Source organism: Poeciliopsis prolifica, unplaced genomic scaffold (genome assembly GCF_027474105.1).
Source record: "Poeciliopsis prolifica strain line A6 unplaced genomic scaffold, Auburn_PproV2 SCAFFOLD053, whole genome shotgun sequence".
Classification (NCBI taxonomy): domain Eukaryota; kingdom Metazoa; phylum Chordata; class Actinopteri; order Cyprinodontiformes; family Poeciliidae; genus Poeciliopsis; species Poeciliopsis prolifica.
In genome coordinates this window covers 2,400,441-2,426,488 of record NW_026562428.1, presented here as the reverse complement: position 1 = coordinate 2,426,488, position 26,048 = coordinate 2,400,441, and the positions used below count along the sequence as shown (strand labels likewise).

The window sequence follows — 26,048 nt, the reverse complement described above, 5'->3', positions numbered from 1 at the left end:
GTTTCTCAGCAAAGAAAAGGCACTAAAAAGTTAAAAGGTGCAATTCTAAAGAGATTAAATGAAGACATGTCCGTGTTCACGAGACATTGCTACGTTTGCATTATTTTCTTAATTTGTAGTTTTTTGCATTAGGTTGTGTGCAAATAGGTTGACCCATCATTTGAAGAATGGAGATTAAATTAAAACGAGTAGTAAAACAGTTCAGTTTTATCTGCAGCAAACATGACAGGGACACAAAAAGCAAAACTGAGTCATTTTGGTTTGGACAGAATGATTCAGATCACAGAGGTCTTCAAATCACTGCAGTTTTCTGAGAATGCCACATCTATTATATTTTCTAACTAATACGAACAATCAGGAAAACCGATTCATAAAACAAAAAAGTCGTTTATTTTAGCAACGCCGCAACATAAACACTGTCAAATATGGTGGGTTTTCACAGAAAAGAGAAACGTGTGTGTCAGAGTAAAAAAAAAAAGAAGAAAAATAACACTTTCAGTGATGACTAAAATGTACATGGATTTGCACACATGGCAGCTGATTCACATAGATGTAGAGCCAAGTATGTCGGTAGAAGCACAGTGGCGCCCTCTTGTGTCATAAAATATATCAAACTTGATATGAACCTCCTCATTGGGTCTTTTTAATAGTTTCATGGTAAGATATGTTTTTTAAACTTAAGAACAAGACGTCAAACCTTTCCGACCCGTCCAACTAACAAAACAAGAGGTACGACAGAATCCATATCTTGCTCATGGGCACTTCAGACAACATTTTGAAGGCACTGCTTCTTATGCTACATGGTAAGTGCACTAGGTGGGCTTCTATTCAGATAAGCTATTTATATTCGAAGGCAAGAGTTCACACAATTGTTTCCTTTTTTTTTTTTGTTGCTAAAACTAAAAGCTTGGTATTTACATATCGATCATCAGTGACTTAAAAGATTGAGGCAGTGAGGTAAAAACACTGTTTAGCAACTGATGAGTAACATATGCGAAATGTGTCGTCACATATACCAGAAAACAGTCTTTGTCAGGATTTGCCTCAGCGCTTTCTGTGTGGTAGTACAGTGTACGTTGAATCACAGAATCTACCTCCAGAAACATTATATATATATATATATATAAAATCTTTTGAATATCTAATGTCTGAAATGCACCGTGACTCTACTAAGTGTAATCCTTCCCGATCAAAGAGGTCACGCCATGCTGATGCTGTCCTGACGAGCACCTCCAGGGCGGTCCGATCAGGTCTCCACCTTCCCGTAGGTGCCGTCAGGTGGCCGGTAGTGTTTGGGGAAGGCCCGGAGTTGGAACGAGTTAAAGGCGTATTTTCTCGCGCCGACGTTCTTTGCTGTGTTTTCTCGCCTGCAGCCCTCGCTGCGGAGACAAAAGAAGCGGGAAAGGGGCCCGGGGGAGACGAAAAGAGTCAAAACACAAGCAAAACATACTGTGGGGTGAGCGTGACAACTGAAAACTTGCTAACCTGATGGACGATCAAGTTGCTTTGCTAAATTATGAAGCGACTACAACAAGTTAGATTACCTTTTTTATGTATGACAATAAAATTGTAATATAAATTATTTGGCAACCAAACCTAAAATGTCAATCAATTAATCAGCCAATCAATCAGTCTTTTCATGTAGAAGGTTTCATACATAGTGAAAGCTGAATGTTTCATTAAAGTGCTTCTTACTGAAAACAAGCTACCTTATTTAACACTTCTCACTCATCTGTACAATGTTTGAATGATAAGGATTTTTAACTTGTCATCCAACTAAATCAGTCTGGAACTTCTCTAGGTAGCGAGCTAATTAGTTAGCCAGAAGATACAAATGTTGTCATAAAAATAGCTCAATTTTAATGAATGACTTCTAGTCTATCTCTTATTTCTGAACTGGTTGAAATATTTCTAGCTTTTAGTTATTGATCTGGGTCTAGCTTCTTCTTTAATTACAGAGATGTTAATAGCAATGCTAGCTTGCTATTTAGCTAGCAAGATTATGAATGTTATAAAAGGCCTAAATCAAAATGTTCTTTGAACGTTTTTTTTTTTTTTTAATCCTGTTGCTTGTAACTTCAGTTCAGGTAAGCTAAACAAGTTAGCTAAGACGTACGACATTTAAATCGACACCTAGAAATAGAAAACAATGTGCATTTAAATAATAAAAAAAAAAAAGTTAAAAGTACCAAGAAATTTATCAAATGGATTTTGCAATAGTGAGTCTTTTTAAATTCGGCCATATAATGTAAAAAATAACAAACAAACAAAAAAATGGTGAGCAGATCCAAGAATCTGTTTTGAAAAATATTACAAGAAACATTTATGTAACAACAAAAAAAGTACAAAACCGACACACAAAAGAAAAAAACAAAACAGTAACAATACTCATGTATATACATTTTACAAGTGGAGGCATAAAACATTTATTTGAGCAGCATTATGACTATAAGGGCACATGGACAGAGGGTTTTCTTGGATTTGTGTATACATTTAAAGCAGAGTGGATGCTGGACAAAGCAAACGTTTCGACATTAAAGTGACATTAATTTGAGGCATAGTTAAAAATTCTGGTTTTTTTTTTTACCGTAATACATGTCTGGGTGCAGCTGGAATATGAACGTTACCACTGGAATAAATGAACAGAACGGATACCTTGAAAGCAACAAATTCACTGTTCTTGCAATAACCTCCTGCACAAATCTCTGGAAAAGTCTCATAGTTCAGCATATCAACAGTTTACAGTCAGACATGAGGATTGGAATACCATGATAATGTCACATTACAAGTCTAACATCCCCCAAAAACAATATTTGACAATAAGGCTTAGAGTTTCGGATAGAACCGCAATCTGTGAAAGAATTTAATCACACAAGAAAATGCATATTCAGTAAAAACAGACATACATAGCAAGAGAAATAAAGTGACTAGAGTAGGACAGTTATGGCACAAGCATAATATTCAGCATAGAAGTATTGATTTATGTATTTACGCCTTTCTTGATTCATAATAAATATCACAGACGACAATGTACTGAGATAATACAAGCACTTAAAAACAATTCTTCCCAAAAACATATTTCAAATATATACTCTCATAGATGTGCAAAAACAAGAACAAAAAGCTCCATGAAACAGTAACGTAACTGAACCCTTCAGGAAGCACTTTATCATAATGCATCTCTAAAGATGGATAGTAAATAATTCATATATCTCTGAAACTGACACTTTTTCCTCCAGCAAAGTGAAATTTCCACCTCATTGTCGAGCAGCTGCGACTTTATTTATAATATTTTCAGGAAATGGTAACAATGTTAGGTCTGCGGGTCAAGGAGAACTCAGTGATCTTGTGAAATCAACAATAAATTGCCCCCCCCAAAAAAAAAACAAAAGAAAAAAAAGTGTAGTTTGCATTTAATTTTTCAAATGGTACTTTAAAACATAAAACTTAACTCATTAATTGATTAGTTAATGAATAATAACTATTGACTCTAATAAGCTAGCTACACGTAAAATAGTGACTATTTTGAAGACACTGGATTTTAAATTTGATTTGAAATGAGGGATTTTTAAGTACATTGCTAACATGGCAATTTGACTAGAGTTGAATAATGGTAATCCTCAGCTATTTTTATGTTTATATCCAAATAAAAAACCCAACAAAATAGTGCAGCTCGTATGCTACTAGCACAAAAATAGTGAGCAAGGCAGAAACCAAAAAACAAAAGCAATACAACTGAAAAGCACATCAACTCTTAACTCATTCATAAACATAACTTACAGTAAATAAGATCAGCAAATTTCAGCTGAACGTTTGAATTCTTGTAAACGAAACACTGTATCTGAACAAACAAAGAACTTTGCTAACGGGCTAAAACGATGGCAGGTTTTTTTTTTTTGTGTAGCATGCACAGCCGTTTGGATCCACGGCAAAAATATTTGTAAAGACAGAGAAGCTTGTTATGCTTTCACAGGAATTGATCACCGGTCAGAGTACGTGAATGCTAGCAGGACACAAGAGCCAATAAAAGTCCCAAGGGAGGCTAATTTGGTCTTATCTATTTCCTTACTGGGTCGATCTTAATGATACCGAGCCCGAACTCTCCGGGGAGGCAGCTGATGCTGCAGGCCGAGATATTGATTTTTAAATAGCATACTTCCAAGTAAAGCAGCCAGAATGCTTTCAGTTCCCCAAAATAATAAACGCACAATTCATCCTTTTCCGTCCAGACACATCAAATTATGGTGCAGTTCTGATCTCGAATAAATGATGGGCATTTATTTGTTGCCTCGAAAATGAGGCAGAGTCCAGATATGAGCACGTTTTTTTTTTTCCATAACAGACGTAATATATTTTAACAATGAAATCTTTTTTGTAATTACTCTTGATCATTTTTTACATAAAAAAAGCATATATTTATAGAAACTGTTTACCAATTAATTTGATGATAAGCTATTTTATTAAATTATTCTGATATTTTCTGCCTTCCGTATACAGAACTATTATTCTAAATACTTTTTTCGTATTGTTGAATTTTGGTTTTGTTTTAAACCATTTTGTCATTCAGGAAGCAGGAACGCTTGGTAAAACAAAACAGTGTTTGTATTTCAGAACACATGGGGAAAGAAAAAAAGACTTTATGCATAAGAAATTGTTACAGAAATGATTGCAATAAATGATAAAATTGTTGTTTTGAGAGCATTTTCAACTAATATAATAATAATAATAATAATGGTATATAGAGCCAAGAATCCACACTCAAAGATTATTCTGATTTCTGAATGCTGGAATTTAAAAATATTTTTAAAAAATCCCAAATAAAAAAAGAATTCAAATGGATTATGAAGTCTTTGTAAGCAAAATTCCAACCATATTAATTGCTCAGCTTAAACAGGGACAACAGGCAAAAGGGGCAAGTAGTGCAAACCCATTTGTACTGGGTGTCAAATGTCTGCAGCGTTTCTCAACAATAGGGCAGTATCTCTTTAAAGATTGTGGTCTAACTGGAAGTTATTAATCTTATTTTGATTTATTACACAAGGAATTGATTTATTACTTTTTGCAACAGGCCAAGCTGCATCCAGCAAACATCTGGAAACAGACCCTGCGATAAAACTCGACAAGCATTGGGTTTGATGGAACACGTCCATCAATAATTCAGAAATCTTGTTGCATAATAAACTAGATTCTTTCATCTTCATAACTGCCTCTAAAGCGTAAACGGTACACAACCGGCAGCATCGCTTTGCATAATCAAACACATTTCACCTGGATATCCTACAATCTGCAAAACGCCTCGCACTTTCTATAAAACCAGGAAGACCTGCTGAGACGCAAAAGACAAGGCCGACAAAAATATAAATATATGTAAGCTTAGGCATAGCTGCATAAAAAGCTTTAGGTTCGTCTACATTAGCTCAAAAGCCGAGTGCTGACGCACGTGGAAGACTATGAAAGCATAAATGGAAGAAGCTGTTTACACGATTTTTTTTTTTTAAATAAAAGCTACTCTTAGTTCTTCCAGAAGCTCTTTTAATATATATTATATATATATATATATATGTTCATATAAATAAGACAGCGTGACATCTAGTCATTTGCTAAAAATATCCATTACATCCCTTTTAAAAATGCTTTTTCTTCTATTGCATGTTCCCCATAAAACACATCATTTATTGTTTTGAAGCCTTTCCTCTTTCTTTATGAGAGTGATCACTTCAAAAAAAACAAAAAACAAAGACAAAAGGCTGCACTTTAGTGACCAATCCCAGGAATGGCAACATTTAGAGAGAAAATATGAAAATAAGACACAAAAATGTAACTTTAAAGCAGCAGTATGTAAGTTTAATAAAAAATATTTTTTTCTAGATTTGTTCAAACTTTTGCTCAGCAAATGCTAACTACTACCAAGGCTAGTTAGCACGGCCACCGATAACGGCGGATAAATGTTTTTTCTCTAACGCTAAGTTGTTTCTCTGTGGTTAGCATGTTTAGCAGTGCGCTCACAAAGTTGATTGACAGCGCTAAGATCCTCCTTCTGACTCCGATTGGTTGTGAAATTATGATAGATTTACATACTGCAGCTTTAAATGGTAAACCATTTGCGTGATGCCTCACTTTGAGCAAAAGGAGAAAGAAGTGAAGGAAAATTCAGTTTTTTGTTTTTTTTTTCCATGAAGAAACTCCGGTGGGGGTTTGTGGAAAGCCCTTCGTTCAGGTGAAACAGTGTGTGACTGGACTGCTGTTTCGAAAAACAAAACAAAAAAACCTGACCAGGCCTGGCTCAGCTGCAGCGGACTCTGGCCAAGAAATACGCCACGCTGAGGAAGATGCACACCACCAGCAGGTTGGGGCTGAGCGCCAACAGCGGCAGGGAGTACATGAGGCTGGGGTCCAGCCGCAGGTCGCGCACCGGCAGCAAGCCGCTCAGGTTCTTCTGGATCACGCCTTCCCTCGTCCCAACGCTGTCCGGCGTGGGGGGAGAAGAACGGGAAGGAGGTGGAGCGGCAAAAGAGGAGGAGGAGAGCGACGGATGAGGAGGAAGGGATATAAACAGATGGCACGCAGAGATGCCAGCGGAGAGATGGCAAATTAATAAGTGGGATGTGAGAACAAGGAAAAAACAAACAAACAAAGAAAAGACGTGTTGACAGAAAGCAGCTCCCACAAGGCGGCGTCAAAACGAAAACATCAATAAACGAATAAAACACAATCCGGCAAAAATAAATCAGTTCCACGACAAGAACCATGAGACGGGAAGCACAGGAAGGAAAGAGAGGAGAGAAGAAAGAAAAAAAAAGAGGAATTAGGAAAGATGTTTTAAAGAAAGGAAAGAAGAAACAGCATAATGGTTCACCATGTTTATCTTCTCTTTAGACATGGATGGAGATGGAAGATGAAGGAGAAGCGCGAAGCTCAGAGCGTGCAAACGTTATGGGCGTGGGGCAATTCACTGCTGTCATACATGCGTCCGGGGGGGTCAAATCAAATCTGAGTTCATGCCGGCCGACTGCGGAGGGGGAGGAGAGGAACGCGTGCAGACGTGAGGAGAAGGAGAGAGATGGAGAGGACTTGAAATAGAGCGGCGCGAGCGTCTCTGGGATTTCTACCAAACAGAGACATGAGGAGCACAACCAGCTAAGAGAATCACATTTGCTGCGGATCAATATCAGTATCGATAACGACCGGCGGCAGCAGCAGCAGCTCAGTCACGCTGTCTCCTGTCGCATCGTATTTCTGCAGGCGGGGGGGAGGGGGAGGGAAGCTCAGCTTGTTTCTTTTTTTTCCCCCCTTGTTGGAGGTAAACAGGACGGATTTCACACTGTAATTTTGTATGTATATTTTTGACTGAACTCGTTTTCATTTTGCTGTTTTAAATTGCACATACATGAATACAGACCCATTCAATAAATCAAAATGCATTTGAAAAGTCCATCTATTAGAGGAACTTTATCACCAAGTGATTTTTATACATTATATTGAAAGTTTCAAAAACCTTCATATCTCTTAATTATAATAATTTCCATTTATAGCTGATGAAAACATGGCATTTAAATTCAGATATTACATCAGACCAATAAAAAACTATTTTCAAAATGTTAAAACGTGTAATTCTTGCTTAAATGTTATTTTCAAAATGCACTTTCAATCTGACAAATAAGACTTTGATGTATATTCAAATTTATTCAACATGTCTGTATATATAGCTTGTTGCGCTGACTTTGATTTAAGTTATGTCAAAACAATATAAGGACAATTGCTCTGATTCTTATAGAAATGTGCAGATTTTTTTTTGCTAGCTTTTGTTTATTGCTCAGTATGGTTAATGCTGGTGTTATGTACCGTAAAGTGCTCAAGAAATAAATCGTATGCTTTGTAATTCACATAATTTGAATCTTGTATGACTTTGGTTCAATTGGCCTGGCCGTGGAAATCATCAGACTGTAAATAACAACAATTAGCTTATGTTGGTTGTAATGCGTTACTTTCACCCGCTTTTGTGGAGTTTGGAGAAAGTTTGCTTTCGAGAAAGCGGCAGTAAAAGTTTATTTCGAGGACTGAAATATAACCTCTTGCTTCTATGGTGTAATTTCAATCTGTGTGTAATCTAGCTGCATTCAATACAAACCTAAAACAAAGTATAGTTCACTACTTATTACTTGGTAGCCGATGAACAAAAGGATGACAAGGGAAAAAATGACGATGATTGTGGCGAAAACACATTTTTGTTTGAGATTTGCTTTTGTGTTTTTTTTTTTCTTCAATCAAATAAATACGAATCAGATTTCAGCTAAGAGTTCAAGTGACAGAACAGGTTGAGTCTCCTACCTGCGCATGCAGTCGAGCGCCTGCGTGAAGACCTGCGGCGCCATGCCGTGTTCATGCTGCAGGATCAGGCACTGCTCCAGAGTGACCGACATGCCCGTCCGGTCTTTGGCGCTCTTGCAGCTGGTGAAACGGACGCCGTTCAGCCGGCGGCATATCTAACGCAGGATAGCAAAGAGGTTTGAGTTTCAACAGGCGGATGCCTCTTCTCTTCTGCATTCAGAGGTTTTTAATCACCTCGGCCGCCTGCCAGAGGATGTCCACGTTCTTGTTCTTCCTGGCGTTGACGTTCTGGCCCAGAAACCTCAGCAGCTCAGGGAGGCAAGTCTGAGAACGGGACCTGGGAAGGCCTGGGTGCAGAAAAGGACGCTTGTAGGAGTTTTAAATCTTTCATTTCTCATATTCTGAGACGATACAGAAGAATAAGAAACGTTTCCGAACTCACAGTCCTCGGGGAGAACTTCTTTGAACTGTTCATAGTACGAGTTCAGCCTGGAGAGACTCTCCACGTTGATGATTTCCTGCAGGGATGTGTCACCAAACCTGAGCGGCACAAACACAAACTCAGCTTTCTTCTCTCCTCCCCCTTCGTTTAAACTCTGGAGCACAAAACGCGAGTTTGTCCCACTTCTCGGCCAGCGTCTGCTGCTCGTTGATGCCCACGTTGAAGTGCACCGGCTGGACCCTCAGCAGCATGCCGCTCTGGATCTCCCGCGGCAACGCGTCGAACATGCTGCCCGGCAGAGGGACGCGGACGTTGAAGCCGTCCCTGTTGCCCGTGATGATCGGCAGCATGTCGGGGGCGGAGCTGCCGGTTGCCTGGGTGACCTGAGTCAAACATCAGAATATTTGTGCACAAATTACACTGAAAAAATGCACAAATTTGCAAAGTATTTTTTTTTGTATTGTTTTCAGTGCAAATATCTTGAAAAAAGATAAAACTGACTTACAAGCAACTTTTTAGCAAGATATGCAAGCTTGTTTTAAGTAAATAACTCTTGAATTTAGATATAAAAAATACTAGAACTGCTACATTTTACTTTCAAATTGTTGAAAATTTATTGACTTAGTTTATATATATCTTGCTGAAAAGTGACTTAAATTTTTTTTGTGCCCAAATTCAAATGTACTAAAACATTTGAACTAGAAACGTCTTGGGTTTTTTTTCTGTGTAAATATGACGTGGCATTATTTTTACCTTAAAGGTGACGTTGCGCAGATCCATGACGCCGATGCTCATGTCCTCCAACATGGCGACCTCCTCTCCTAGACGCACAAGGAGACGCTCAGCGAAGTAAGTACGGCTCAAAAAAGGAACGACTAAGACCTGACGGAGTCTGTTTCGGACCGTAGGTGCTGAGCAGGGACTCGTACTGAGCCAGCAGGCCGATCGTGTAGAGCTGCCGCAGGAAACCGTTGTCTCGAAGACAGTTCCTCAGTTTGATGACAAAGCCACAGATCAGGGCAGTGAGCTGCGAGGATCAAGGAGAGACGTCAGAACAGGAGGAAAGAAAGAAAATGTTGTTCATCGGATGGTTGAGTCGTGCTTTGCTTGCTGACCGTCTGGCAGAAGACGACGTCCCGGCGATATTGCAGCGAGACGTCCATGGCGATGGTGGGGGCGCTGTCCTGCATCAGCAGGAACACCATGGACTTCTTGGCCTTGTCGGTCATCATGGCGACGCACTCGGTGAGCGTGGTGAGGAGCGGGTACAGAGCCTCGCTCCACTCACCTGGGAACAAAGGTGGAACGGAGTCAAGAATAAAACCAAGCGGTTATGAGCTGGGAGGCCGAAACTGAAACGAATCTAAATTAGACTGTTGAGACAGAAACAGACTGGACGGTTCGAGGGCAAGAAAAGCAGAAGCGCCAATGAAAGCCAAGTTACACTGTGTGTCTTTTTCATTTTTGAAGTGATAGAAAAACGTATGGAAAGCGACTGTTCAAAAACAGTAATTCAAAGTTAGAGGCAGCAGCTCTTACCTGGGTACGTCTCCTCCGCACTCGGGCTTCCATCTGGAAGAAGGGGTGAAGGTGCAACATGCATGATTAGCAGACACACATAGAAAACACAGCAGACCAGGGTCAAACATCTGACAACAAAAACACACTATACAGCATCTTCTGCCTGAATATGATTAGATATCTCAAGCAAAGGCTTCCACTTTATTGGTTTAAAGGGGCAGTTGGAACAGATGTTTGACCGTGGTGCAGAACATTTAAAGTACTGACTGAAACACTGTGGACAACGACAAAGGTTAAACAATGAGACTCGATCGAATAGAAGAACACGATCCAGACGAGGAGGTGAGAGAAGTTCGGTTTCAGTCTGAGGTTTACATACGCTCATGTCATATGAACTAGTCTTTGAATGTTCAGATGCTTAAAACAAAAGTAGGGTCAACGAGTTTTAACTACCAGTCGTGACCCTAAGAGAGGTGAAAGAGGGCCATGGTTTCTGGATACTTCATTCTCCTGATATTACAACTTTTTAAAAAAATATACCTTTATTTTTATCTACATTTTGTCAAAGAGTTGACCTTAATTCAAAATCCAAATAAACAGAAGCTGTCAAACACGATGGCGGCCGTGGGTGTGCTAACGTTGCTTCAAACTATAAAAACTAAAGATGTCAATTGGTGAAAAAAAAAAATCCTGGTTTTCCAAAAACTTAAATCCTCAAAAACAAAAAATTCGATGAATTGATAAAAGCGATTCATGGCCCAGTCCTCAGAAACTTGCCCCAGAATGAGTGTGTTCTGAGCGGATGTAAACGTCTGACTGCGACCTCGGAGCGGTTCTGTGGAAAAACGGAGCGACGAAGCAGTAGAAACAGAAACGTACAGTTTTCCTGTTCGGGGCTGGGGGCTCGTGCAGATGAGGAGAGGGCAGGCGAAGAGGAAGAGCATGGTGGTGCTGATGAAGGTGGTTCTGATGATAATGAGTCCTGCGACAAACTTCCTGGGTTGATCCAGAAAGCCCGTCGTTTTTCCTCACCTTTTCATAGCCACATACACAAGAGTCAATTCACACCAACATCTGAGCGATTCCTGTGTTTTTTTGTTTTTTTAATAAAGTATGATGGTGAAAACTGATTCCAGCTGAGCAGATTAAGCAGAAATGTTAGAGCTACAACTTAAATGGCAAACAGGTGCACCTTTTTTACTGTCGCCGCCCTGCAGGTCATGCTGGGTACTGTCCAGACTACTGCTGCTTGGTCTCCTCTCTTTCTGCAGCATCTTATCCACTCGCTGGATGATGCAGTCCAGAGACTTGTCCACATTGACCCAAACCTTCTCCTGGGCAGAAGGCAAAAGACTTTAATATGCCGGATGTGAAGAGAAAACCAAAACGAGCCGATAGTAATAACGAGAAACCGTTGAGGAATGTCGTAAAGACCTACCCACTCCTCTTCGTGCCAGTCCACATGCAGCGAAGATCGACTGTTGCTGCCGCTCCACTTGGCCAGCAGAGTGTCCTGATCGTTGCGGAGGACCACTTGTTCTGTTTCGGTGGTGGGCGACGCTTTGGAGGCGATGTAGTCGGGCCGCGCCGCGTTCAAAGCCTGGATGGCCGAAGCCAGCAATTTGCAGTCGCACACCATCACCAACTGACGAGTCTGACGATGAGAAAAAATCGCTTTTAGTCATGGAATAAATGGAGACAAACTCCCAAATCAAACTTCCTGCGGCACCTTATCCGTCAGGATAGCCAGCGTCCTCTCCAGCCCGCTAGCCGATCGGTCTTTGGCGGCTCGGGAAAGCCTCTCCGCGTAGTAGTTGACCTGAGTTTTGAGCGTGTTGACGTGGGCGATGATCTCTTTGGCTCGGACGACGTCCTGGGGTATGTAGACGATGGACTGCGAGCTGGAGAGAGCGCTGCTGTGGGGAGGAAACACCATTACCAAACCGTACGCTGACGACACTCTGCTCTACACTTCTAAAGTGAAAAAGTCAGCATCTGATTTTAAGAAGATGTTTCCAAAAGAGGAGGGGGAGATGCCACTGACTTGTCAAATAAGACTTTACAGCTTCTACATGCACATGCCTGCTGTAAATGGTGCCTTAGCGTTCTGAGAAGAGGGAAACACCACTGACATTCAAACTTGAGAATTAGTTCTTAAAAGTGATCTTTTCAAAGTGACTTTTATTAGAAACTTGAACAAACAGCCGACTTACAACTGTACAAAGTGACATTTCAATGAATTCGATACCGTTTCACGTGATTTCTGAGTTTGACAACTTAAGAACATTAACAGTTTATATGGTGGTAAGAAGCGGTGTTATTTGAAAATTGCAGTTCATAGCCTGTTAAATGATGCAAATCGTTGCAATGACTTTGATTGGTCGTCCGTTGATCAGGCCTTTCTGAATTTGACTCTGATCACAAATAAGAAAATCTACAGCAGTGGCAATTACCACTGAAAAAAGGCTTGTCACAGAAGATGGAAGCTTTTTATAACTAGAAAAGAAATTGAGGAGAATACAAGATGACACTAGACTGTCCCTCCCATACAACGTTAGTCTGTTAGCCAATTTTGAGACAAATAAAAAGTCAGAGGAACTTTCTCTTTCCAGTCTTTTAATAATTTATGCGTCCATGTGACTTACAGGATCTATGTCAGAAAAATATGCTAGCTGTTTGCATGGCGCATTCCGCAAACAGGACGAGAAGAAGGACGTTTATTTTGCGGCTTCACTTTGTAAACATGCCCTGCGGCGCTGGAATGCATCCAGACGCACTCTGTCACCATTCACTTCGAAACCACCCAGGAGGCGTCAATTTTAAATAAATTATTAAACTGGTTCCTTTTTCTTTTTCAAAATAAGAGCAAGATAAAAACATCTTGGTGGAGATTGTAAATTCTCAGGAAGGATGTCTAAAGATACGTCAAAGTTGCGCGAGTTCAGTTTGACGTGTTGAAACTCACGTTTTAAGACAAATATTTCAGTTTCTTTGTTGCTTTCTTTTTTTTTTTTTTTTTTTTGCAAACAAGCCATAACCTGGAATTTTCCATTGTAGCAGTGAGATGCAAACTGTGAAATGAAAACAAGCAAAATTAAGGCAGCAACTCACCATCCCTCCTCACAAACGCTGATCAAAAAAACAGTAACAGAAACAAATTAAGAAGAAAGCCAGAAAATATTACAAAGAAGCAGTGCGTTAACTGAATGTAAAATCAACGCAGGTCAGTGATTTGCTTATTGGAAGTATCTGAAATAAAATAAAAAAATGAATGAAGTAAAGAAAATAAAAATTAACTCAAGGAAAAGAAAAAAAAAACATGGCTTATCTGGATTTTTGAACTCTGTACATTCATGTTAACTTACTGTTTCTTGGCCTCCTCAAACTTATGGATGAGCTTCCTGAGGCCGCCATTTTTAAATCCCTGGCAATGAGCAGCCGGAGCGCCAATCGTTATGACATCATAGGTGTGCTCTGCGATGAAACAGATGTTTACAGAGGGAAGGACAGTGCACAAAAAACAATTCATGTTTCCAAGAATAGACGTCTTACTGAAGCCCAGCTCATCCTGCACCCTCATCCTCTGCACATGGAGGTTGGTTGGCATGAATTCCAGCTTCCTGTCTGCTTTCAGGTTGCTGGCTTTGAAGGAGGGACCTGTGCGCCGAGAGCGTATGAGGGAGAAAGCTTCAAGTTTTTACTCATTGACCAACGTTTGGGAAGCCGTGAAGACACCCACCTCGGTAGCTGTTGAGGTCACACAGCGTCTCCTGATACGTGAGCGTCATGGACTGGTACTGGGACACGATCTGCCGTCGCAAAGTCTCCCAGCAGGGCGATAACTCTCCCAGTTCCTCCAGCTCACACACCCTGCAGAGATATTAAAGGTGGAAAAAAAAAATGATATTAAAAAATAAAAATAAGAGACGCGACAGAAATGACCTCAAAGTGCATATGTCATCATATTTTGGTAGCGAAAAATATCCACGGCGGCGCCTCGCTTTTGCAACAATTTAATGTTAGAAAAGTGTTACAGTAGTAATGTAATGTTACAGCAGCATCTCAAAACTGATTCAGTTTCACAAAATTGTAAAAATGTGACGATGAAGGCGAGTTTATGAAATCGGTAAGAAAAATGTTGCATCCTTCCTGCCGTTTATGCAAAAATAGGTTTCAACTTGTTAAGTTTGTGTTTGCTTGTTCGAGTGTACTTCCTGATTTTAGACGCTGGAAACCACAAAACAAGAGTGGAAATAAACAAAGTTAAATTCTGAGGAGCTCAGAACTGCGGATTAATCGTACTAATTGTGATTAATTGATTATTGAAATAACCATAAACCAATTTAGTAATTGATTAATCATTAACCGGAGTGTACAGACTCGAGTCAAAAATATATACATACATTTAGCATGGAAGAGTTGAAAAAAAATCTTTTGTCTGCAAATATGATTGAGCCAAACCTCCTCAGGTCGGATAGTTTTTGCTTCATCTGGTTCAAATTATGTAATCTAAAAAAACAATCAATACTTCAGCTGTGTACAGTATCGATGTTAAGTCATGCAGAATTGAGCTTTTTATGTTTCTGAGCCGCAGATTCATTCTTTACTACAAACAATTGAGCGTTCACTAAAGAAATGCTGTGTTATTCCATTTTAGGCAATAATGTTCCAATTTAAAATATCAAATCTTTATTCATATGTATCTATTTATGTTTCCAGTATTTTATTAAAAAGGCTTGAACAAAAAAGAAAAATCTGAAGAAAATGCCAATTTTTAAAAAACACAATTAATCATCCAAATAATGGAGAACTGAGATGATTGTTCAGTAACCTGGCGAAGTCCTCCTCCAGCAGCAGCTTGACAAACTGCCGGGGAACGTTGAGGGACAGGACGCTCTCAGCCATCTGCTCCAGGACGCGCAGGTGCTTTCCGTCAGTGGTTGGGAAGCGGTACATCCTGGACATGGTTCCTCCGAACACTGTTTCACAATACGCATCGTAATGCAGTTTGACAGGTTTCGCCAGGAGCTTTTCTGATCAACCAATTATTCATACCAAAACACTGCATGCAACGACAACACTGAGGAGCTTTCCCCTCCCACGCTGTTGTGGTGGCTTAAATCTGTCAGTGAAGTCTCACCTGAGCTCAGCAGGCTGTCTTTGGACAGCGAGGCGTATTTAATCCGGGCTCCCATCGACTCAGTCAGGCTCTCGTCAACGGGAAGTACCATCTGCAGCCAAAACAAACACGGACTGAGTGCAAATTTGACCTGCTTTACACCGAATCAAGACAGAAATTGGACACCGGGTCTTTCTCTGAGGCAGAGAGCAAGGAAAAACGCAATAACTGTGACCACATCCAGGCTCTGTTCATTTGGGTTAATACTAAGGTTTCTTCTGGCTATGAGTCTGAAAAGGCAACTGAACGACCAAAAGGTTTGGCATTTATTGACCCAAGTTTCAACGTGCTATTTGGTGAGCCGTGTCACTCAATAGGGTCTTCCAAACTTCCAGGAACCCAATCAGGTTTCTTGAGACGAAATAATGGTCTTGACCTAGTGTGTAAGGAGAAAAAAATGGCAACAAAAGCTGATTATTTGGTTCCTTACTCGACCGTTGACGCTCTCTGGCAGACTCTTCACAGACATCCTATGATCACCCCTGTCCTCCATCTGCCACGCTGCGATGGTAACCTTCCCAACCCGTTGGTTATCTGCCGATCTGACCACCAAAAAAACACAGGCTGGGTTTTATTTCTGGAGTTCAGGTTAGGTTATTTCACAGGAAAAACAAAATGCTGCTGAACAAATGACAAAAAATATCTTAGAAGCTATGCGTCCTCTACAGGATTCGAATTTCATGTATAGGTGGTTTACCGCAGTTCAAGCTCTAATCTGTGGTCTTTCTCCTGCAGAAGTTCCTTCACAGCAAAAAGTGCAAACCCCAACATGTACATCTGTACACAGAGAGAGGCGACAGCTCATATTTATGTTGGGTTTTCACAAGGTGCCACAGGTTCATAATAAAAGACTCGTACCGTGCCCTGCGAGCGGTCCTTTACGTCGTACACGGCCAGCTTGACCTGCGTCTGGGGGTTAATGTTACAGTCCTGGAAAAAGGCGATGCTACTGAGGAAGATGGGGTTACTGGTACCCTGAGGGGAAGCCAAGGGGACTCGCATTATACAATGCTTTACATGAAGCAGTATTTGTTCAGCTTAGCACGCTTGACAAGCTGATTTTAATCACTAATCGTACAAATTCTTAAGACAGTATCCTCTTAAGTCCCTTCTCCATGGTCAAGTCTCACTCCATCCGGTTAATGTCTGATTTGGTTTGAGTCAAGTCGGGTGCGTCTCCCGACTATGAGCAGGAACGTGGGCGAACGCTCCAATGACGTCATTTTGAGTTTGTGTATTTGTTTGTTGAGGGATATCCCGTCCAGTCGACGCTCTCTGCGCTGTTCTTCTACAATTGCTAAAAAGTTTCAGACCAAAAGGTTTGACCATGGCGTTATCGATCTGGACCTCGCCGTCTCGCCAACTACTACAGTCTTGACGTAGATTCTGCAGGCCAATCAACTGCAGACGCAATGGTTACCCTGCGTCTGGCTTGTACCAGAGGTATTATGATGAAAGCTTTGCCTGAGTAAAAGTCCAAAGGTGGCACATAGAATTGGTCCCACTATTTTATAGGACCTTGAAATGTAAGCCGCTTATTTAGTTCAGAGAATGAAACGAGTCTGAAACACTGTATGCTCCAATAGTTAGCTTTGTCTACACCATGTTAACATATTTTTCTACTCTGAGTATAAACAATGTAGTAAAAAAACAAAAAAACACAAAAAAAACCCAAGAGAAATTTCAACTTGTTCCTACATGACCTGGTCAAACAGGGTTCTATATTATCGTATGATTGGCTGGTGCAAAACACAAGAACCGCATTACAATAGTTTGTTGTGGGGTGAATTTTATTTTCATGCATGGATAATGGTGTACATGTTTTGACTGCGTTACCTAGATTCAGCGGTGGAACCCTTAAAAACATTAAAAACGAAATGCCACAATCTGAATAAGATGACTAATTCAGATTACCTTGATATTAAATATCAACTTGTCTCATTTTGATGAGACAAAATTAAATATGTGGATTTATTTAAGTCCATCGAAACCACAACTTGAACAAATCCAGATATTCACCGGTTAGAGTGACACTTGGCGATGGAGAAGCAGCTATGATCGGTTCCTCTGGACGGACTGACCTCGATGACTTCGGTCTGGGCGTGTTTGGTCCAGAAGGCCTGTGGCGGGGTTGTGCAGCTCACAGCTACAAAGCTGTTTGGTTTTCGCTCCAAAGCGGGAGTGGCCAGCTCCGAGCAGGCTGGAACACACCGACAACACTTCTACAGTCACCAAGGCACAAACCAAGAGGTTTTCGAGCAGTTAACACTCACCGACACTGAACTCCAAAACAGGCTCGTCTGGGTCCTGACTATTCCCTGGAAAATAGGAACACAGCGATATGTGACGAGCTGGAATCAAACCGGCAACAGTTAAGACTCCAAGACAGCCGATCCTCGGAATCCTGTGACTCCTCACCTGCGAGTGCCAGGCCGATCATCTCGCTGGAAAGCTCGAAGGTGTTGGCCCGGTACACCGACCATGGCCTCTGTGTCCGTTCTCTGCGCTCTCTGCCACCGGCCATGTCGATCCAGCAGCAGGCAGGCGACGGGACGGCGGGAGCCCCAAACACACACCCTTATGAGTGTGGAAGCGCACTCCCATGTGGCGAAGCCCTGTGAAGATCCACGACTGATCCGCTGAACGCTTCACCACCTCTAAGGGAACCCAGAGAGAGAACAACAATCAGTTTTAGAGTAAACTGCTGATTCATAATATTTGTTTGAAACCATTTTTTCTTTAAGTTTTATGTGTGAAACTGTGAGGCTTTCAATTTGACAACAGAAGCATGGTTCAATCTGGTTTGGCAACAGGACAATATCTACACAAAAGTATCGTCCATCCGTCACTAAAAGCTCCACTCGACTCGTTTTACATATCCCATGTTTACATCCTTGTCGCCATCTTTGCTTTTGGGGAAAGTTAGGAAATTCTCAGCTCCCTATTGGGAATGGGGACGTCTTGCTCTCACCGTGTGCCGTCTCCGCTGCTTCTGTCCCACTTTAATAAAAGAGAGCAATTAGCCTATTTGGATGAAAACTGTGAACACGGGGGACAGCAGGCAGCTCCAATGGAGAGACTCACTGCTCTGCTTTCACAACGCGCACAAAAATAGAGACAAATTCAGCTCCATCTACAACCCAAACATTATGATTCAGGTTTAAGCTAGCATTAAAAATAAAATATATTAAATCAGCTGTCTCGCACAAAGAAGTTCAGCTTTCTGAAAAAGTTTCTAAGTGGTAAAGGCTGATATTCATATTCCATACCGATTCAAAAGAGAAGGGTCTTGTTTTTTCGGTGGGTCTGGCCTACTTCCTGGCGTATGGGGTCCAGCACTCAAAGTGTCCCACTTTATGACCGACCCACATGTGCCAAACATCTGGAGCAGCTGGCGTCCTTCGTGGACCAAAGCAAGTCGATTTGATTTCCACCCGAATTTGAATGGCGTTTGCATGAGAGCACGAGACGGTGTGCATGTTCCAGCACATAAACCGAGACGACCCGACAACCTACTGTTCACAAAGCGAACAACAGTTGTTGGTTTTGAGGAATCTGAAAGGAAAGATTAAATTGCCTGGCCAGAAAACGGAAAGCAAACCCGCTCATATTTTTACGTGGCTGTGAATAAAAGCAATCATTGAGCAGGAAACTGCAAATATCACTTCTGATAGTTTTCAATGAACAACTGGTTTGTTCAATTTTCAGTAAACGGCCACGTTTATGGAACGAACTGCAAAGAATTCAATGGTGTGAATGACTGAAATTCAAGAAAACAAAATTTGATTTTATTATACCAGAACTGTCAGGACTGATTTTTGTTGACAAAACTTGGGTTGCGTTTCAGTTGACACAAACTGATGACCAGATGAACGAGATCTACGGTCTGGAAGTCTTTTAGCCAGCACTGGCAGTTTTATTTCCCTGAAGTGGAACCGTGATCATAGATCAGTGAAGCCTTTGGAATATAAGCAGACATAGCTGGAGAGTTTCCGAGGTCCTGCACTCTATCAGATTTAAAGAGAGCAATGTGGATCATGCTGGCAGAGGACAGGACATTTGTTTGCCTGTGTGCTGCTGCAGACGTAGCTTGGCGATAAATGTGTGCTAAAGATAAACGCAAAAAAGCTAGTCAGGTAGCTTGCTGGGAAGGAAATCTTAGCAGTCAGTCGCATGACATGATGAAGATGTTTTGAGGATGCGCAGACACACCAAAGCCTGAGTTTTCTTTAGAGACAGAAACGTTGATCGAAACTCTTCGTCTTTGCCAGAATTGATGCGTTTGAACTTCTTTGTTTTGAAAACGAGTGAGAATTTTCCAGTCTCTCGTCCAGCTGAAGTCACTTTTTTTTTCCATTTCCAATGCCAAAAATCGTCTTCCATTTTCATCATCGCGACATCCTAATTTACGTTTCTTCATAAATACCAACTCGATTCATTATTGCCTCCCTTCTATATCTGCAGACAGTTAAACGTCTCTGCAACGCTCTTTCTATGTTGATGTAAGGACAGGGATTAACTGCGACAAAGCAAGAATGGGAAACAGAAATGTTAATTGGTCAGATCTGTAGATGACGGTCGTTTACCAGTTTGAAATGTAGCCATGCAATAAATTAATGGCGTTGCTACAGGGAATGAGGAAACGCAGCCATATAAGGCAGCTCCAAATTTAGCCAACATGAGATCCAAGAGTGTGTATGTCTGTGAGTCACATAAACTGGGGCACACACTCACACGTACTGTGTATAAACCTTAGAGAGCGCCGGTCAGAGCTCCTGATACTTGTGACCCGTATCTGGGGTGTATTGCATGGATTTTGCTCTGTGGAACCAAGAGCGACACAAACTCCGGTCAACTGTGATCACATTCACTTTGTCGTATTTCACTAAATACATTCCCTGTTGCAAACGAGGCAGTTGTCATTCAAGGCTTTCACTACTTTGTAAGCTTGTTCACTGCAGAGACAAAAAATGCTGACAGATCAACTTTTTCTGGACTGAAATGTGAAGGTGCCTGTGTGAGGCACTGGTTCGCTTCGATCCAATAAAGTGGCTTTTTCACTTTAACAAAAAAACAACAACGATTGTTTAGTTTGATGATCTGAATAAAAGAAGTGGAAACGGAAGAAGGGAGTTTGTAATTTCCGCTACGCTTTCAGGAATTTGTTTGAGGATCCCAGCAGAAAGGAGCGCCAGGCTTGTCCTTGCGCTGATTTGTGTAAAGAGCAACGGCCTCTGTGAGTGTTTACAGCTTCTGTCTTTGGTTTAAACCTCAGGCACAAAAGCCAGATTCAGGGACAGACAGTCCAGTTGACCATACATGGTGAAACTCACGTTTCCACGCTTCCTCTTGCCGAGCAGCGGCGCTTTTTCTCACTCCGAGGACCGAGAACGGTTTATTGCGGCCGAATCTGGGTCTTTGCTCGATGCCTGTAAAACACGGCAGACGGGAAAAAAAAATGAAAACGTGAAACAAATCGGAAGCAGTTCAGAAGATTTTAGTTTTCAAAAAAGGGGAAGTAGTGATGTTGACACATGTTGTTTCACTTTTAACAAGCCGCATGTAATTCGGTTTGATTTAACCAGACTGCAAAAAACCCAAAAAACCCAGGTTCCTGCAGGTTTCACAACCTCAAATAAAGACTTTTTAAAACCATAATGAATGAAGGAAATTAAACAAAGCATGTCATATTTTGTACTCCTCTCTACGGCCTTGATCCTCTTACTGCCAAGATTTTTTGAACAGAGTAAAACTAGCGGCGTTAACCAACGTCATCCAGCCAATCGGCGACACATTTGCACTTTCCCACGACAGGCGCAGAAAAAGGCCCACTTAATTGACAGTTAAGTCAGCTATAATTGTTAACTGTGTGCTCTGTGACTTTGTAGTTTTGTGATTTTACGATTAAAGCACCTTGAACCGCCTTCTAAAAGCTCCATGAGAAAATAAATGCTTTAAAAGCTAGATTAAACAGTCCTGTCGCAACAAAATTTTACGTCGCAAAACTGGTTAAATTGTACTTTTGTAAACATTAAGAACAACATTCATTTTCCTTTCTGTCCCTTTACCTGACTGTTGAAATGCCAGCCACCGTGGAACAATGACTCATCAAAACCATCCAGGACAATTCACATTGTAAAATAAGCCTTGGCTTAGTCATTCTCAGGCCGCAGGACTGAACCAGACTCGGAGACGATCCCCCGACAGCACGCGTCCACCCTCAGGGACGGGCATCAGAACCAGACATGAATCATGTCTTTATGGGGACGGAGCAGCTGTGGCCCTTTCACATGAAAATGAGCTCTGGCCTCAGACACAAAAACGCACACAGTGACGTAGCAAGTGTCTCCCAGAGCCACGTCCACTTCTCTGATTTTTCTTTACAAAGAGTGAGATAGCACAGGCTTCACTTACCAAATGTAAACCGTCAAAAAGAGCAAGCTGGGTTGCTTTGCAGGTTGGTTCAGTGTCTTTGTTGAACCATTGAACAAGCAGTGCATTGCTCTTCCTGCTCTCCCTTACTTCACTGATAAGAGGACTTGCCGCAACACTGGTTAGCCTCTGAAAGTCAGACTATATAACTGTCAGGGACTCAAAGTAGAACAAAAGACATGTCCCTTCCGTTGCTTGTGGAGGAGTGGCTTCAGGCAGAGCGCTCACTGTGTCTGACAGCAGGCACAGGCAACAAGGTTCATGTCGTCAGAGCTGAAATAAAATTCAGTGTAGTGTCAGTTTTACACTGACACTACACTGAAAGGCGTGGCCCGAGGTTCTCACAACCTAGCATGCGCATCTGAATTTTGTCATTACTGGGAGCCCATTTAGTTGGCAATACAAAAGTGATGATTATGACGGAGCCCAAGGAAAATTTGAAACAAATTTTTTATATTTTTCAACATACACCTCTAAATCTGACATACAAGTTACATCCGCACACAACAAATGGACAACAAAGCCACTTCTCTTGGCCCCACTGAGGCACATTGTGATTTAAAAAAGAAAAAAGCTGATTGGATGCTGGAGAAGATTATTGTTGTGTTCAGTTTTTGCTAATAATGAACAGTCTGCTCATCACCTGTAAGATCCTCAGTCACTTCTGATCATATAGGATCACATACGACTTTTCAATATTGAGGAAATCGTGATTCACCCAATGACTGCAAGGTCCACCTATAAAATTACCTTATAACCTTTCCTAGATTGACGGGCGGCAACAATTGCTTTACAAGTCCTGCGGAACGTTGCGTTTGTATCGTGAGACTTCCCTTTAAGAGAGTGGGACTCACAGCAGAACCATTCTGAAAGCGGATGTGAGCCAAGAGGGTCAACTTACAAGTCTCTCTGAAATGACACCACAAGCTAAACTTCCTGCAGAGTCAGACAAACAACCAGAGGCCGCAAAATAAATAAATAAATAAAAAAGCTTTCAAATCCTAGTGTGCACTGTCCATCCACGTCTGTGCTTCCGTTTGAGTCCAGTCGCAATTTACATCACGTCTTTCCTAACGAGGCTGCACTGGCCTATTAGCAAACAGCGTGACGATGCATTTCCCCTCAGATCCTCCGAACAAATCTGCAGCCAAATGTATGCATGACATCAGCGTTCCAGTGCATGGCGGTCTGCAGCCTCGGGGTGTAAACAAACTCACGCTCCAGATGCTGTCACAAGGAAGCAGCCACGAGTGCAAGGGCATTCACCCGTTTCCTCTGCTGCACTTTCAACACTCACTCTAAATGCTGCTGTGCCTCTTGAACACTTGATCCAGTAAACGCTTTGTGGACCGCAGCGGTTGACGCCGTGATGAAGTGAGGAAGAAATGCAGAGTGCAAACAACAGAAACGTCCGAAAACACGATTATCCACTCATCATTTTTGATAGAACTGGGTGCAGACGCACAACACAAACTGTGGTCCAACTGCACCTTCAAGCAGTTGGGATCCACTGCAGGCCAGGAAACCAAGTGATTTAAATGAGCTTTACCATTTCTACCAGAAAGAGCGGTCACATGTCCAGACATAATGATCTATTTGAACCTATTTGTCTTATTTTTGAAACTGTCAATTGAAGAGAATCCATCGTAACTCGTCCTACCCTCAACTGTTGATCACAGACACCGGGTGAAAGGAGAACAAACACCGACGTCTCGTCGGATGGTTTTCGATACCTTAATACCGAAAGCTAAGCATTAGACACAAATGGGTTTTCAGCTGCTCTTTCTCACCGTCTCGAGATGCTTTTCAAGAACGCTCACCGCCCAGGAAACCCCGTCACGCCCCACGTCACTCTGCGACAGCTGTCCAACACAAAGAAGCGCAGCGAAACACAAGTTAGAGAGGGTGATGTTCAGGAGGTTCTGTAAAGCTTTAATGTGCTCAGGAGAACAGCAATTCATTTTAAAGTAGACACACAGCCACTGTGGCTTTTAGCTCCAAGTCAATACGTGTTTGAATTTTTTTTTTTTGCATTTTATCTTCCATTTTGCTTTTACTGAGCTAAAGAACCAGGACATTGACATTTCAGTGTTCTTACTTTCTAAGATAACGGAAATCAACTCCATTTTAATTCATGTCAAGCAAATAAAAGCCTTAAATTAATCTTCTTATGTGACCTTTACATGACATGTTTGATAAAGACTGGTCCAGAAGACCAGCGGGCTGCAGGCATGCGCTGGCAACTACCCACACATGGGGAAGAAGATGCACAGAAGCAGAGGAGCGTGGATCCACAGACTGCCTGCTCACAGCTGATTGGAAGGGGTTTGATGAGTCACGACGAGCACATGGTGTCAATAAATTTTTTTTTTTTAAAGTTAAAGAAAACAATAAACGCCTACAGTCCACCAGAGATGCTCAGATTGAGACGGTAATAAATTATACCGGTAAGCTTATTTACTAGGAAGTAGAAGTTTAACCAAAACAAATGTCTTGTTGGGACAATTTTTTTTTAATGTTCTTGGTGTAACATTTTTGCTTCTTTGAAGCCCGTGTTTCAGGCTTCCAAACTTCCTCTGACTTTGAAATAAAACAGCGCTTACGCTGCAAAACAAGCAACAGTCTGTTGCATCAGCACTGTGGATAGTTTACAGCTTTCCTGGCTGTTCTCTTTTCTCTCCTTTCACTTCAAAAGCGATACGACGCAGAAGTGAAATCCATTTTAAAATTGTTCGATATTTCTACTTTAAATAGGTTCTAAAGTGTAGTCGCTGTTGGTTGCGCAATTATTTAGCCGTCATTTGCTCCCAAAACAAGATTCTGGTCCAATTATGATGTAAATAAGTCCAGATCCAAAAGAGGAGGACAGAATGGTCCATGAATTGCTTGCTCTTTCATCAAAATGTTGTTTTCTAGTTTTTTATTTTATCTTTACAAAACATTAAAAGTAAAAGTAGCACAAGAAGAAAAATCAAAGGGGAAAAGATAAAAGATTTTATGAAATAGAAAAAGGATTAAACATTTTCTTGATTTTTTTTTGTTTGTTCTTCTAACCAAGTTAAAATTGGAATCTTTTATTTTATCTTGTCAGGACATTTCTATTTATTTAATTTTTTTACATATATTATTTTTAGTCCACACTTAGCCAGATCTGAACAGCAAATTATATACTTCTAAACCACCTGAACTCATCTCAGTCGCGGTAAAAGGCCTCGGCTTCAGCATCCTGACCTTGACTCCTCCGGAGTGAAACTAAAAAAGCAGCAGGACTGCAGCGAGCTGTCAGGAACACGCGTGTTTACATTCCTCCCAGCCAGTCAGCTAGTAGCATCCACACTGTGTCGCGCGCGCGCGCGAACACACACACACACAATAGAACGCGCGCGCGGGCGGCATCATAAGCAGGTTTCCATTACATCGCGTTAATGCTCGTTTCTCATTGACAAACACGGCCGTGAAGATACAATGTTTCTTCACAAAGTTGCATAACTACGCAGCTCGGAAATAAATCAAAAGACTTCCCTCTTAAAGAAGGTCAGCAGTCCTCTGCCATATTCAAACAAAATTCCAGCTTCTTATACAGTCATACTGCGCATATTGCTAACTCGGTGTGATTATAAGCGGTTGGTGGACAGACATATGCCGGGTTTACGCCGCAAAACGATTACAAATAGTTTGAAATGAACTCCTTCCGTTTAAGAACTTATTCCCCAGCCTTATAAACAGTGAAGCTGTGGTCGTTCGCTTCCCACAGACGATAAAAACAACCGCTGTTCCACAACTTCTGCTTAAAAAACACATATGTACGGCAGCTACGTACCAGTCTGGCTCCTTTATCTGTACAACAGCAATAAAAAATAAATAAATAAACCCGGTTAGCGCCAAGAAAACACGACAGCCGTCTGGAAAGTGGGTGTCTGTAAACTGCAGCAGTTTCTCTGTCTCCTTCTGGACGTCACCCAAGCCGCAGCAGTGACTGGCTCTAGCCACGCCTCCTTGTGTCAAGCACAGCCAGACGTCATTGCGTATCTTACGCAGCGCGTTCAGTTTATAGCTTTTTATCTCCCCACCAGCTTAACTTGTTTTTTGGTACAGCTAGCATACTACTAACACTCAGAAACCTGCCACTGGTTTCTGAATCATTTT

The 26,048-nt window shown here is 41.4% G+C and overlaps 1 protein-coding gene across 15 annotated transcripts; it reads right to left on the bottom strand.

The window, feature by feature from the left end:
- Window positions 1-367: 367 nt before the first annotated feature.
- LOC129378700 (inositol polyphosphate-4-phosphatase type I A-like) lies at window positions 368-25,856 on the bottom strand. 15 transcript variants are annotated; one of them, XM_055059134.1, is made up of 28 exons: window positions 25,723-25,856; window positions 23,693-23,764; window positions 20,804-20,899; window positions 17,889-18,127; window positions 17,744-17,788; window positions 17,552-17,670; window positions 16,329-16,445; window positions 16,168-16,247; window positions 15,901-16,012; window positions 15,432-15,522; window positions 15,123-15,270; window positions 14,031-14,161; window positions 13,844-13,948; window positions 13,657-13,765; window positions 13,403-13,420; window positions 12,021-12,207; window positions 11,730-11,945; window positions 11,484-11,625; window positions 11,171-11,323; window positions 10,310-10,342; window positions 9,886-10,058; window positions 9,674-9,797; window positions 9,524-9,591; window positions 8,954-9,153; window positions 8,771-8,868; window positions 8,563-8,675; window positions 8,329-8,483; window positions 2,022-6,464 (listed from the first exon to the last, which is right to left on the bottom strand). In XM_055059134.1, the coding sequence occupies exons 4-28, from the start codon at window positions 17,992-17,994 to the stop codon at window positions 6,284-6,286; spliced, it is 3,024 nt and encodes a 1,007-aa protein (XP_054915109.1). In that variant the 5' UTR covers window positions 17,995-18,127; window positions 20,804-20,899; window positions 23,693-23,764; window positions 25,723-25,856; the 3' UTR covers window positions 2,022-6,283. The 15 variants fall into 15 exon arrangements, with proteins under 15 accessions (XP_054915116.1, XP_054915119.1, XP_054915120.1 ...); XM_055059141.1 differs by lacking the exons at window positions 2,022-6,464; window positions 23,693-23,764 and adding an exon at window positions 368-1,379; XM_055059132.1 differs by lacking the exon at window positions 23,693-23,764.
- Between the last annotated feature and the right edge of the window lie 192 nt (window positions 25,857-26,048).

What these genes read in the sequence shown, in the direction of transcription:
- LOC129378700 (XM_055059134.1), bottom strand. Translation starts at nt 17,994, where the DNA reads ATGGCCGGTGGCAGAGAGCGCAGAGAACGGACACAGAGGCCATGGTCG. An exon ending in TCCTCTGGCAGGCGGCCGAG is followed by an intron (nt 8,484 to 8,562) that starts GTGATTAAAAAC and finishes ATCCTGCGTTAG; the next exon opens with ATATGCCGCCGGCTGAACGG. An exon ending in GCGCTCGACTGCATGCGCAG is followed by an intron (nt 6,465 to 8,328) that starts GTAGGAGACTCA and finishes CACGCCGGACAG; the next exon opens with CGTTGGGACGAGGGAAGGCG.